Source organism: Eublepharis macularius, chromosome 13 (assembly GCF_028583425.1).
Source record: "Eublepharis macularius isolate TG4126 chromosome 13, MPM_Emac_v1.0, whole genome shotgun sequence".
In the NCBI taxonomy this organism is placed as follows: Eukaryota; Metazoa; Chordata; class Lepidosauria; order Squamata; family Eublepharidae; genus Eublepharis; species Eublepharis macularius.
In genome coordinates, this window is record NC_072802.1 from 68,147,777 (window position 1) to 68,161,141 (window position 13,365).

Sequence of the window (13,365 nt, forward strand, 5' to 3'; positions counted from 1 at the left end):
GTTTTCCCCCAAACTCAGGCATAAATGACAAGATGGTTTTTACTGACTTTTAATGAATAAGACCAGCTGAAAGCAGATGGTGTGAATGGGATGGCAATTTTGCAGATCTTACTGATCAGATTTTTATTTTTAATAAACTTTTATTTCAGTTAATAAATTCATAAACATAAAACATAAACTACGGCCATCTAAATCATACATCTGCTATCGTCCACTACAATTGTCTACAATCATGCCAGATTTTTATTTGGAACGAGAAACTGTTCAGGAAGACGAAGATAGCCTCGCATTGTGCTCTGGGAATGCCAGAATCTTGGCATGTCGCCTGCTCCTTCTTGCTTGAGTGACTGTGGGCAAACTTTCTGTCTATATTTGTGTGTTTTTGTTCTGCTGTTGGTAAAAGGGGAAAGGTTGGTCCCTTTCTGCCTCTAGCCGAGGCAAGTGGGAAAAGACACCATTCGTTTTCAGAGGATGTTGCAGCAGGTGTCATTTTAGAAGAGACAATCCCTTCTGTGTGCAAGAGAGAACGTGGGAATACCTCTTCCAAGATGACACCTGCCGTGACAAGCGCTTGCAAGTTCTTGCATTAAAAATAAAAATCAGCCAAAGTACAGATGACTGATTGATGTTCCTTTAACCCAACGACAGTCTCCTTAACTTAGCTTCTTTAAATATCTAGATAACTCTAGGTGCTCTCAGTTCAGGTGATGTCGCTTCATTGCCTCATTCATTCCCGCAGTAATGCTGCCTGAGACAAGGCTAATAGGCTGTTCCCAGTGCTCAGATGAGGCTGAGAGCCAGGGAGTCGTTCCAGGTGATGTGCTGTGGTTCTGCTCCTACAAGAACTTGAATCCAAGTCTTAACGATGTCAAAACTCTGACTTCTGTGTATTCCATTTGGGTGGATGCATACTCTTGCCATGATGAGTCAGTATTTGGCCACTGGTCCCTCTCTTGTGGGCTGGTATAATATTTGGATTGTTTCCATAGCAGCCAGGCAGGGCCCAGCAAGGTCTGTTTGTAGTCTGCTTTGTTCCTAGGAGAAGAGGTGAGGTGACTGCAGCTGCTATTTGAGAGTGACTCACACCTTCCCTTGTGCCACATGTGGGATGCGCACATTTAACAAGCTGTATCAGATGGATCTACCTGTTCTTATGAGAAGCTGATTGCTTCCCCTTGGAAATAATGTTTTGTTCCATGACACATGACGGGCACATGTGCTCAGGGTTTCCAGACCAACAAGTAACAGCTCTCTAGATTTGCCTAGTGATAAATCTCCCGCCCCCAGTGCACACACCATTTGCACATTGTGTTTTGTGCCAGAGGCGGAACTGAAATGTTGATATCTCCTCTCGCTTGGCCTCTGCTACAGGCTGGTGGCCCAAAAGCCAAGCCTCCAACTCGCCTCTAAAATTAGTTGTAGATAGATAAGCTTGCTAGTGCCAAATCAGTCCTGAAAGAAGCAGCCACATGTTACAGTATTGAGCAGTGAGTTTTCCAGACTGCTCCAGGGACCTTGCTGTTCATTGCAATCTTTTTGGAAAGCTGTACAGTGAGAAGACGGGTCACGGCAGACGTAGACAACTGGCCCAACAAGACCAGTCTTCCCTCTGCAGTACCCAGCTCTCAGAGACTGTGGTGCATTTTCAGCTGCATTCTCAGCTCAGGGGTTAGATTGTTTAGACATTTTTGCCTGCTGCTGCTTCTTGTAGTTCTTGTGTTGTACTTTTGAACTGATTGCATTTAAACCTGATTTCGGCATTATTCTTTGGTTAAGCCAGCGTCTTTTATGTCACTGTGTGCATGCGTGTGTGCACCATCAAGTCGTCTCCAACCTACGGTACCCCTATGAAGGAGAGACTTTGAAAATGTCCTATCATTAACAGGCTTGCTCCAATCCTGCAAACTGGAGGACGTGGCTTCTTTTATTGAGTCAAGCCATCTCGTTTTGGGTCTTCCTCTTTTCCTACTGCCTTCCACTTTTCCTAGCATTACTGACTTTTCCAGAGAACCTTGTCTTCTCGTATGTTACTGTGCATTCCTTGAAAAAGAATGGCAAGATACCTAAATTAATGAATATGGAGAGATCAAGAGGTCTGTTCACCACATATATTGAAGATCAGTTCATATCATAAATTGTGTTCAGAACCTAGAAATGTGGTTTGAGCTTCTAAGAGCTAAACTACACGAGACGAATTACACGAGGATGCTCAAGTGAAGGGAGACTCAATTTTAGCCGTGAAGCGTAGTTTGAATTTCACCTCTCTCTACAAAGCCAGCAAAGATCGCTCCTCAGAGGGCTTGTTAATTTCACCTCTCTACAGAGCCAGAAAAGATCCCTTCTCAGTGGGTTTGTTAATAATTGACAGAACCTTTTGGGAGGCAAAGAAGAAATTAACAGACCCTCTGAGGGTCTTTGCCCGCTCTGTAGAAAGAGTGAAATTCAAACTACTCTTCTTAGCTAACATTGTGTCTCCCTTCACTTGAGTGTCCTCGTGTAATTTGTCTCGTGTATATTTGGTTTAGAGTTGTCCCTGTGTTACATTTTTGCATCTGCTCAGCAATTCTGCCTCCAAATGCAGAGCAGCACATTGTCTAACCTAAGCATGAATGCGTACTTTCCAGCACATGCCTCTCTAACACACTGGGATTATGTGACAATTGTGCACGGAATTTCTTGGTAGAGAAGGGCTCCCAGAAGGTGGAAAGCTCAAAGCTTCAGAAACGGAGCATCCAAAAGAAGATACTGTTGTATCTCTCTGTATGGACCCCCCACCCCCTCCTTCCCAATTTATGGAAAGACTCAGCAAACAAACCGAGAATGAGAGTGGTATCCTCAGCAAGCCAAGAGTGCCCTTCTGTGCTGTTCTTTTTGCAAGCTTGTTGACCTTCCTGTCTCTCCAGGGTACCCCGCTGAAATACGACAGCAACGCATCAGCAAGTGCCAAAAAGCATGACGTCCGATCCATCATTGGCAGCCCAGGGAGGACTTTTCATCACATGCACCCCCTGGATGTCATGCAGGACCCAAGGACTCTGGAAAGAGCTTACGAGGAGAGTTTGAAAGGCAGGCCCAGCCCCGTGACAAACTCTGGTGGATCCATCACCAGGGGGGCGCCTGTGATTGTGCCTGAGCCCGGGAAGCCCCGCCACAGTCCGCTTACCTACGAGGACCACCAGGCAGCTCACGGGACAGCTTTCGGCAGCCACTTACACCGTGGGTCACCTGTGTCCACGAGGGAGCCAACACCGAGGCAGCACGAAGGTCAGCGATGTTCTCACGAACACAGTAGAAGTGATGTGAAACATCTGCACATGAAGGAGTCTGGGGGTTTTGGGGGGTGATTCTTTCAAGCTGTCAGGAATCCTGAATGGCAGGACATAGTATTGCTGTGTGCCCCCAACCTGGTAGTTTGCAATAACTTCTGTTGACTTCTCTGTACTGTTCTTCAGCACCATCTCTCCGGTTGGCCAGGAGGTGACATTGCAGGTAGCCGCCTTTCTGTTGGAAACCTGTCTCGGAGTGATTCCGCACACGTTGGATAATGCACTTCCAATCATCTTTATAGATCATTTGGAACGGATTTTTTTGTGTGCGGGGAAAAAAATCCACCTCAAACGATTGATAAAGTGCATTGAAAGTGCATTATCCAACGTGTGCGGAATCAGCCTCGGTCAAGTTAGAAGACTCTTCTTGTAGGAGAGTCTTCCACAGAAGGAAGATGTGCTTTGCTCATTGGATCATCCACGAGCACAGAGGGGGAGAAACATTGCCTTGCCTGCCCAGTTTTCTAATTCTAAGCATAACCAACCCATCTGAAAAAGATTAGTGCAGCTTTCCCCCCCCCCCTGTTAATATGGCCTTCATGTGCATTACTGAGTGATTCCCCCACCGCCACCCCATGCCCTTTGAGAGCATCCACTTATTTGTTAAGCATCTTGTTCAGCTCGAACAGAAAATTCTCTTGGCTGGGTTTTCTGTAACGTGCTCGTTCGGCTGATCCAGCGCAAGCAAGATTGCAAGGGAGGTTGTTGCCAAAGGGCCTGGAGGTTTCCAAATGTGTGGTGGGTTTTCCTTTTAAAGTGTTTTAAAATTCCAGACGAGGGACGTAATTCAGCACTGAGTGCAAATTTTGGGGGTGAGTCTGTAAAAGGCATAACATCGAGGGCTGGAAATACAGTGTTTCAAAAAGCGCATCGCCGTTTTGTTTGTGTATGGAAGGGGCATTCAAATGGCTAACCTAAAATAGCCAGCAACTTTATGTCATGCACATCCACCGAAAGAAAATAATTTGGGTACAAAATAATGGTGGTGGTGAGATGCAGATGAAGGCTGCTTCCGCACACGTTGGATAATGCACTTTCAATGCACTTTATAAGTCATTTGAGGTGGATTTTTTGTTCCGCACACAAAACCAAATGATCTATAAAGAGGATTGGAAGTGCATAATCCAACGTGTGCGGAATCACTCAAAGTCTGTTCTGATGCTGAATATTTAACCAAGGGGCAGGGAAGGAGAAGTTGAAATTTCTGTGCACCACTAGATACCTCCCCCCCCCCCAAAAAAAACTTGAGAAAAAGAAATCTCACAGTGAAATTCATCAGGGTTGGATTTGGTTTGGGGGTCGTTGTTTTGTTTCCGTTATTTAAATGTCACTGGCTTTACACCGGTGATGACCCCAAATTCCAGAGGCATAGTTATGTTCCTTTGCTGAAATAGCATTCTTTATAGCACATTATTGTGGCAAAATGCGCACTTTATCAAATTTATGAGGTTGCCAACTCCGACTTGGAAATTCCTGGATATTCAGGGGCAGAGTCAGCAGAGAGCAGAGTTTAGGCAAGGAAGGGAGCTCAGCGGCCAGGTGATTTCATGGAGTCTACTTTTCCCAGTCTTGTCCATGGGAACTGATCTCAGTAGCCTGGAGATCGGTTGCAATTCCAAAAGAATGCCGGACCTCACCTGGAGGCTGGCGCCCCTATTTCATTTTGCAGGTGTGCCACAACAGGTTGGGGAGAACTGTTGTAATGGTGCCGCTCTACTGCATGCTGCAAAGCCATCCTCAGCCCTTGGGGCTGTTTTGCCTCTGGAGCGCTAAGAGCAAGTGTAGTGCTGCAGAGAGAGTCCTGGTCCCACTGGCTCCCCTGCTCCCAGCCAAACATACCACACACTTCCATTGCCCTGTGCCCTTTGTGGTGGCCATGCTGTCGGTCAGTCATGGTGGCCTGTCCGCCCTGCACAAAATGCCACTCTGTTGGTTGTAGCAGTGCCATATCCAAAGGTGGTGTGTTGGTCTGACTTGAACCCCAGGCTGGGCCACACGATGCTCTTCAGCGATCAGGACGGATACAGAGCAGCTTTCAGAGACCAGTGCTGCTCCTTGCAGTCATTAAGCAGCTCTCTTGGTATCGGGCAGCCATGTGGCTGGCAGGAGACTAAGGTGTGACTGAGACGCCACCTCCAAAGGAAAGGGGGAGTGCAGAGAGTTTGCCGTTATTCCATCCGTTTGCTGCAGAAACATGTCACAGCTCCCATGGAGGGCAGCGGGGCAAGAGGCTGTCAGAACCATTTGGGCTTTGATTTCATCTTGCGTATGTTTGAGATTTCAGAGGATACTGGTGAGGGTTTTTTCCCTTCCAGATTTCATTTTCACGTCAACCTCTTGACTGCTGGCAGAACGTATTAGCAATGCTATAGAAAGTGCTTTTCAGATGTTTACAAAACCATGTCTCCTTTAATTCATCATTGATATCTGAGCCCCATTCCCCATTCGTTTGTATGAATTCTTCCTCCAGCTGCAGCTTTCCTCCTTTCCCACAACAACCTCATTCCCAGCTTGATGTATCTGGCTTCCCAATAAAGAGGGACTCAAAACACATGTGTCTGGGGTTCTGATGCCTGCTTCGGGAAACCATAAGTCCAGGGCTTTTTTTCTGGGAAAAGAGGTGATGGAACTCAGTGGGTTGCCCTCGGAGAAAATGGTCACATGGGCTGGTGGCCCCGCCCCCTGATCTCCAGACAGAGGGGAGTTGAGATTGCCCTAGTGGGAGATCAGGGGGCGGGGCCACCAGCCATGTGACCATTTTCAAGAGGTTCCGGAACTCCATTCCACCGCGTTCCAGCTGAAAAAAAGCCCTGCATAAGTCTATACCAATACTGTTGTGCCTACAATACTATTATGCCTATGTATTTGTTTGTAGAATTGTAGACTGGTATTTAACCCAAGTTCTTGTTATAAACCAGTTACTAGTTATAATAGTAACACATTTGCATAGCACTTCAGCTGATCAAGTAGGTCATAGCCTGCTTATGCTCCGTGAGCAAAGTATTGAATACATTATTAATAGAAATACTGATTTATAGCATAAAAGTGAACACACAGTGGCCTTTAGTACATTACATGGCAGCAAAACCAAGTTTTACATTCGAGTGCCCATGAAGTCTGGCATGCTTTGTACACCTTCTTCCTTCTGCATTCCAGCTTTCTCCTCTTCTTGTGTGTGTGTGTGTGTGTGTTAGCATGCAGTTAACATTTAAGAAAGGGCTGGGGGAATTGCAAGCTATCCTGGATCTCTGAGTGTACCTGTAAAATCCACCTCTTTCTAAACACCCGTTTGTTTCATTCACATGTTAAAGTTTTAGGTATACACCACAAAACCATAATGTGTGAATCAGACCTCAGTGTCAAGTTGTTAGGTAAATAATATACAATGTTGTTGTTGTTGTTTTAATGGGGAGATTCAGGCTATCCCTCTAGAGACATAGTAAATATCAGAGGAGTTAGCCGTGTTAGTCAGTATAGCAAAATAGAGAAGAGTCCAGTAGCACCTTTAAGACTAACCAACTTTACTGTAGCGTAAGCTTTCGAGAATCACAGTTCTCTTCGTCAGATGCATCTGACGAAGAGAACTGTGATTCTCGAAAGCTTACGCTACAGTAAAGTTGGTTAGTCTTAAAGGTGCTACTGGACTCTTTTCTATAGTAAATATCAGAACTCTGTTGCTTGAAAGAAGCTGTTTGTTTAACCAGTGAGCAAGAACATTAGCATTCATCACAGGTTTCAAAATGTTGTGATAATATACTGGGAGGTCACACATACACACCCCATACTGGCTTTCTTATGGATTGTTTTTGTGTTGACAGGAAGCATCTCTGCTGGTAAGCCTGTATCCCAGGACAGAAAGATTACCCCAACGCCAAGGGAAATCGCTAGTTCCAAGTCTCCTCACGCCACCCTCGCAGACCACCCTCATTCTATCTCCACCTACGAGCACCTGCTCCGGGGAGTAAGCGGCGTGGATCTGTACCGGGGACACATTCCGTTGGCCTTTGACCCTTCAGCTTTCCCCAGGGGAATTCCTCTGGAAGCAGGTAAAATGCTAAAAACTCAACAACAAATCGTTGCAACCGGGGCTGTTGTGCTCCTTAGAAAAGTGTGCTTTAAGAGACATAGTTGAAGGTCGCTGCACAGGTTGGTTTGTGTTAGTTCAAGGCTTGACAAACCCAGGGTGCCAGGAGGCCTCTGGTCACCCAGTATTTTCGGCAGTCCTTTGTTGTAAGTATCACATGGTGATTCTTAGTAGAAGTGCCAAGTTTATTCAGGGAGGCACTGAGGTTAGCGCTTCGTTGTGAGGACAATCAAGGTTATCCCATATTTATTTTTAAAAAATGATGAGAAACTGTGAAGAGTATAGGATAAGGTCTTGTGGCTCAGTGGTCGAGCATTTGCTTGGCATGTAGAAGGTCCCAGGTTCAATCTCCAGCATCTCCAGTTAAAAAGGACCGGGCAGTAGGTGACGGGACCAGCCTCTTCCTGGGAACTTAGAGAGCTGCTTTTAGTCTGAGTAGACAGTACTGACCTTGATGGAGTGACGGTTGGATCCCATATAAGGCTGCTTCGTGTGTTAAAAAAGTATGGTCATTATCATATAAAGCTTCACTTCACTTAATAATAATAGTTAAATGAAATAGAAATGATCTGTATAGAAGCATTAGACCATATTAAGATACAGCAGTAAGAATGTGCATGGAGACCTCTCGTTTTGATCTTTAGTTGATCTAAAAGTGAACTATGGCCATTTCCACACACGTTGAATAATGCACTTTCAATGCACTTTCACAATCCTTTGGAAGTGGATTTTTTGTTCCACACATGGAAAATCAGTTTCAAATGTTCACTAAAGAGTATTGAAAGTGGATTATCCAACATGTGTGGAAGCAGCCACTCTGTAGAAAAAGCATGTATTTAGTTAGTAAGGTACACGGAAGCTGGAATAGTAGATGCAATCTTCGTTTTAACATTGATGAACTCTGATGAAGGTATGTTGTGTGTACGCCGGGTTTTAACAGCCCTTGTAGTGCAAAATCCTACCGTTCCTTGGACCCTGTTATCCCCCCCCCCTTCTTTCTTCTGTACCCCTTTTAAAAAAAACAAAATATATAAAGCTTGGAAGGGGGACTGGCTGCGAAATTTTCGGGGTGGCTCATAAAGCCCGCCCCTCTCCCGGTTTAACAATTTGGGAATTCTCATTGTCGCAGACAACAAAAAAGGAATTGAGAGATGGTTGAGTATATCACAGTGACATTTTGAAGTAATCCTGTGAGCTTACAAATAAAGTTGCACCAACAATGGCCAAGCTAAATGAGAGGGTAGAGGTATTAGATGGAGGGCTGCGTACAAAGAGATGCAGAAAACAGAGATGTCACTAAAGCTTCAGCGTTCCAGTAAGGGGATAGGAGTTAGTTTCCCAACTTCCATAGCAGCTAGAAGCCACGCACACAGCTCTTCTCATGAGCCAGACTCTACAGAAGGTGGACAGCGGAGTGTGAGAAAGTCATTAATTTTTAAAACGTGTGCCTTATCTCTTCCTTTGTTTGAAGCAGCTTTCACCCTTGACGCCATAAAATGTAATAGCAAAATGAAAACAAATCCGCAGCCCCAAAGAATACACTTCTTCTTTTTTCTTTTTTTTTGCATAGCAACTCAAATAGAATCAACAGCAGGTTCAGCCAGGGAAAGCTTGTTGAAACAAAAGTACCCTTGTAGGTATTACCAATCCTCCCCCGAGGTGGTGCTCTACGCGGTTTCTCTCTCCTGGAGGACTTCCCCAAAGAGTCGGTGGTATTGTAGAGTGGGCTTAATCTAGCCAAGGCCAACTGAACATCTGGAAGAGAGTTGCTGAGCAGACCTGAATGCATGGACAGATCTAATAGGGTGAAGTGGTTCTTCAGGTCGCGTTTCCTTGCCTCTTCTCTTCCAGCTGCTGCTTACTACCTGCCGAGACACCTTTCTCCCAGTCCAACGTACCCCCATCTCTACCCTCCATACCTCATCCGTGGCTACCCAGACACCGCTGCCATGGAAAACAGGCAGACCATTATCAATGACTACATCACCTCCCAGCAGATGCACCACAACGCTGCAGCAGCTACTGCGATGGCCCAGAGGGCAGACCTGCTACGTGGCCTGTCGCCACGAGAACCCTCTCTGGCACTCAACTATGCAGCAGGTCTGAGAAACGTGGTGTGCTACAATGGTGGGGGTGGAGGAATGGGGAGTTCGGGGCTACTGGTGTGTTGCAGCATAAACAAGAGAGTGTTGTGGCCTCCTTAAAGACATTGTGGTGGGCCAGAGCCAGAGATACGGTGAAGCGGTCCACAGAAGCCGCTGCCAGAAGATGTGTGTTAACAGTAAAGACTCTTGCAGCATGTTGAAGGCTATGATGGTGACCTTCTTTCTCTTTGAAATTCGGACAAGCCCCAGATGTTGATCGTGATCAGCAATGTTGGCCCATTTCAGTGAAGGTCGCTCTTTGAATGGCCCCTGGAAGTCTTCATTGGCTATGCTGCCTAGACAAGTAGATGCAGGGAGAGGGTGTGGTGGGGGGGAAGACCCGTATTCAGATGCCCACTGGGGCCCTGAAGTTCAGTGGGTGAAATTCAGCCAGCCAGGTTTTTATGAAGATGGGAAGGGGAGAACCACATGCACGCACTTGAGCTGCTTGGTGGAAGGGTGGAACAAAAATATGATTGTTGTTGTGGATTTTCCAGTCTGTATAGCCGTGGTCTTGGCATTGTAGTTCCTGACGTTTCGCCAGCAGCTGTGACTGGCATCTTCAGAGGTGTAGCACCTTGGTGCTGAAGATGCCAGCCACAGCTGCTGGCAAAACATCAGGAACTACAATGCCAAGACCACGGCTATGCAGCCCGGAAAATCCACAACAACCAACGTTCTCCGGCTGTGAAAGCCTTCGACAATACAAAAATATGATAGGTTATAGACAGAATAGTTTCAGTAGCTTTTACTACATCACTGATCCCGGTAGTGGCCCTGACCTGAATAGCCCAGGTGAGCCTGATCTCAACAGATCTCAGAAGCTAAGCAGGGTCGGCCTTGGTGAGTAATTGGATGGGAGACCTCCAACGAAGACCAAGGTTGCAGAGGAAGGCAATGGCAAACCACCTCTGTTAGTCTCTTGCCATGAAAACCCCACCAGGGGTCGCCGTAAGTCAGCTATGACTTGAGGGCACTATCCACCACCAATCCTGGTAGTGAGCTTTTGAGTTGCCGAGAATTCTTTAGCCGCATCCAGCCTGCATGCCTTGTGTCTTTCTGCCTTCTTGTCCACAGCTGAACAGCCAATTTACATGTTGTCTGGCCAGCAATTGTTAGGTTATTTTTGAGTGATCCCGTCTGCCCATAGTCTGTCCACATTTTTGACTGCTGTACATTCTGGACAAGTTTTTTCCAGCGGCTTCAGCTGCAGGCTTCACCCTCCAGGCGACATAAAGCCATGTGACACCAGTGATGCCTGCTGGTTTAGGAAGATGAAGCTATGTGAAAGTTGCCATAGATGTGGAGAGCAAACCAAAGAGAGAATTACGATAATAACTGTGAGAAGGAAAGACCAACACCATAATATGTTAAGTAATGCAATTAGAGCCAGTAAACAAAATGAACACTAGTTAATTAAAAGGAATTAACTCTCAAAGTTGCTTGTATTAGCAATTCATTGATAATAAGTAATAGTGCATATATTCTTGCTAAACAACAGTGTGGTGTTCCGATATATAAATAGTAATAAATAAACAGAATAGATACAAGTAGAAAGCATGTAAAGTACATAGAAATACAATGGCTCTCGTTGCATTAGTTAGCATATTATGGTGTTGGTCTTTCCTTTTCGTAGGTGTGGAAGGTACAGAAGTGCAGAAAAATATCCCAGCGTCCAGAACGAGAGAGCCATTGTGATTTGGGGGAGGGGGGGGGGGGGACATGAGCCGTGTACATCACTCTGAGGTCCTTGGAGGAAAGGTGGGATAGAAATAAAAAACATGAGAAGCCACCATGGCAAAAAGATAATAATAACAGTGTGCTTACTTGCCACCCTTCCAGGCAGATTAGTGCCCACTCACTAATACTGGGCACTAATCCAAGTGAACAAAGTCAGTATTGCTATTATCCCCACAGTGCAGCTGGGAAGCTGGGGCTGAGAGGAAGGGCTTCCCCAAGGCCACCTGCTGAGCTCATGGCAGTAGTAGGAGTCGAACCAGCAGAGTGTTGCTTTGCAGTCCAACCACTTAACCACTATGGTACAGGGTCCGTAGCTCATATGCTTGGCATATAGAAAGGTTCAGTCCCACTTGAAAGGATCATGTAGCAGCGGATGTGTAAGACCTCTGCCTGAGACCCTGGAAAGCTGCTGCCAGTCTGAGTAGACAATAATGACCTGGATGGATCAAAGGCCTGATTCAGTATAGCAAGAGCCAAAGGGAAGCCCCCGGAAAGAGGCAAACGTCAAATACAAACCGGAGAACAACTCAAGCAATGAAAATTATATATAATAATTTATGCAAAAGTGCAAATATGTGCAAAGCAGTTTACAGAAATTCCAACTGCTTTGCACATATTTGCACTTTTGCACTTTTGCATAAATTATTATATATAATTTTCATTGCTTGTGTTGTTCTCCGGTTTGTATTTGACGTTTGCCTGATTCAGTATAGGGCATTTGCATGTGTTTTAAGCAGGCCGCTCTCCAACAGATGCAATGCAGATCGCAGTGCTTTGGAGCTACCACCAGAGGGTGCTGCCTAGTTGCTTCCGCACTTCCCCAAATGCCGAAGCGTCACCCAGCCTGCAGCTTCATCCGTCCGCCTGTTCTTTCTCCTCTCACCCCCTTTCCTGGTTCACCCAGCAGGAATAATCGACCTGTCTCAAGTGCCACACCTGCCTGTGCTTGTGCCTCCCACCCCTGGCACCTCGGCTGCCTCCATGGACCGGATCACATACATCCACAGTGCCCCCCAGGCCTTCAGCAGCCGACACAGCAGCTCCCCACTGTCCCCAGGTAGTATTTTTATTTATTTATTTTGTTACATTCGTATTCCACTCTCCCTGAAAACCAGGCTCAGAGCAGATCATTCATAATACGGTGCCTGAAGTTTGTTGTGTGATTTTCCAAAAGTTAATATTCATAATAAACAGGGCTCATTTCGAGGGGAAACGCGCGGGAATGGAGTTCCGGCAGTTCCCCAAAGAGGTCACATGTCAGGTAGCCCCGCCCACCTGACTCTCGGCCATTTTGGGCCCATTTCAGCCTGCATTGGGGCCGAAACGGCCCAGATTGGGCCTCTGACGGGTGGTGGATCACTCTCCCACTCAGCAGCAGCCCGATCCTGACCATTTGGGGCCCTTTTTTGGCCATTTGGGGCCCAATTTTGGCCCTGAATGGCCAGGATTGGGTCCAAAACAGCCAGGATAGGTGATGTCAGAGGGTGTGACATATGCAAATCAGTTATGCTAATGACACACTTCTGGTGATGTCAAGGGCCGTGGCATATGCTCATGAGTTATGCTAATGAGTTCCTCCAGCTCTTTTTCTATGAAATGACCCCTGATAATAAAGATAACTGGAAAAGAAGCTCACGGTCCAGACAGGCAAGAAGCAGGGAGGCTGGGAAGATAGCAGATATATATGCAAAAGTTGTGCACTCACTTAGAATGGTGTGGTGATCAGGACTGTTGTTCTAGACTAATAGCAGTGTCTGAGTCGGAAAAGCAGATGGCTTGCTGTTGACAGACTAGATAACCTGGGAGAGAGAGAGAAAGGCTAAATGGAAAGAGAGGTTTTCTGGCAAGTCAGTGAGCAGGCAGGCCCACAAGGCAAGAGATCCAAGCGCTCTGTAATTTGTCTGTACTTAAGAGTCAGGTAACTATAAAATCAAATCAAAGGTTTTATAGGGCCATCTGGATAACTCATTGGACCTTGGCGTCACCTGGCAACCTCTGAATCGGTGAGCTGTAATACCGCCTTCTGGCCATCTTCATTGATGGTGTCCAAGGGCAATGAATATCTGCCCAG

At 46.2% G+C, this 13,365-nt stretch overlaps 1 protein-coding gene across 10 annotated transcripts in view; it reads left to right on the plus strand.

Moving 5' to 3' along the window:
- The window catches only part of NCOR2 (nuclear receptor corepressor 2), a 386,637-nt gene that overhangs the window by 344,512 nt on the left and 28,760 nt on the right, over positions 1-13,365 (plus strand). For 9 of the 10 annotated variants that reach the window (XM_054996728.1, XM_054996729.1, XM_054996722.1 and 6 more), the window contains 4 exons: positions 2,904-3,264; positions 7,145-7,372; positions 9,262-9,510; positions 12,199-12,351. In XM_054996728.1, coding sequence (XP_054852703.1) covers positions 2,904-3,264; positions 7,145-7,372; positions 9,262-9,510; positions 12,199-12,351 — 991 coding nt within the window. The remainder of the gene's footprint in view (positions 1-2,903; positions 3,265-7,144; positions 7,373-9,261; positions 9,511-12,198; positions 12,352-13,365) is intronic. The other variant, XM_054996725.1, reaches the window with a different exon arrangement.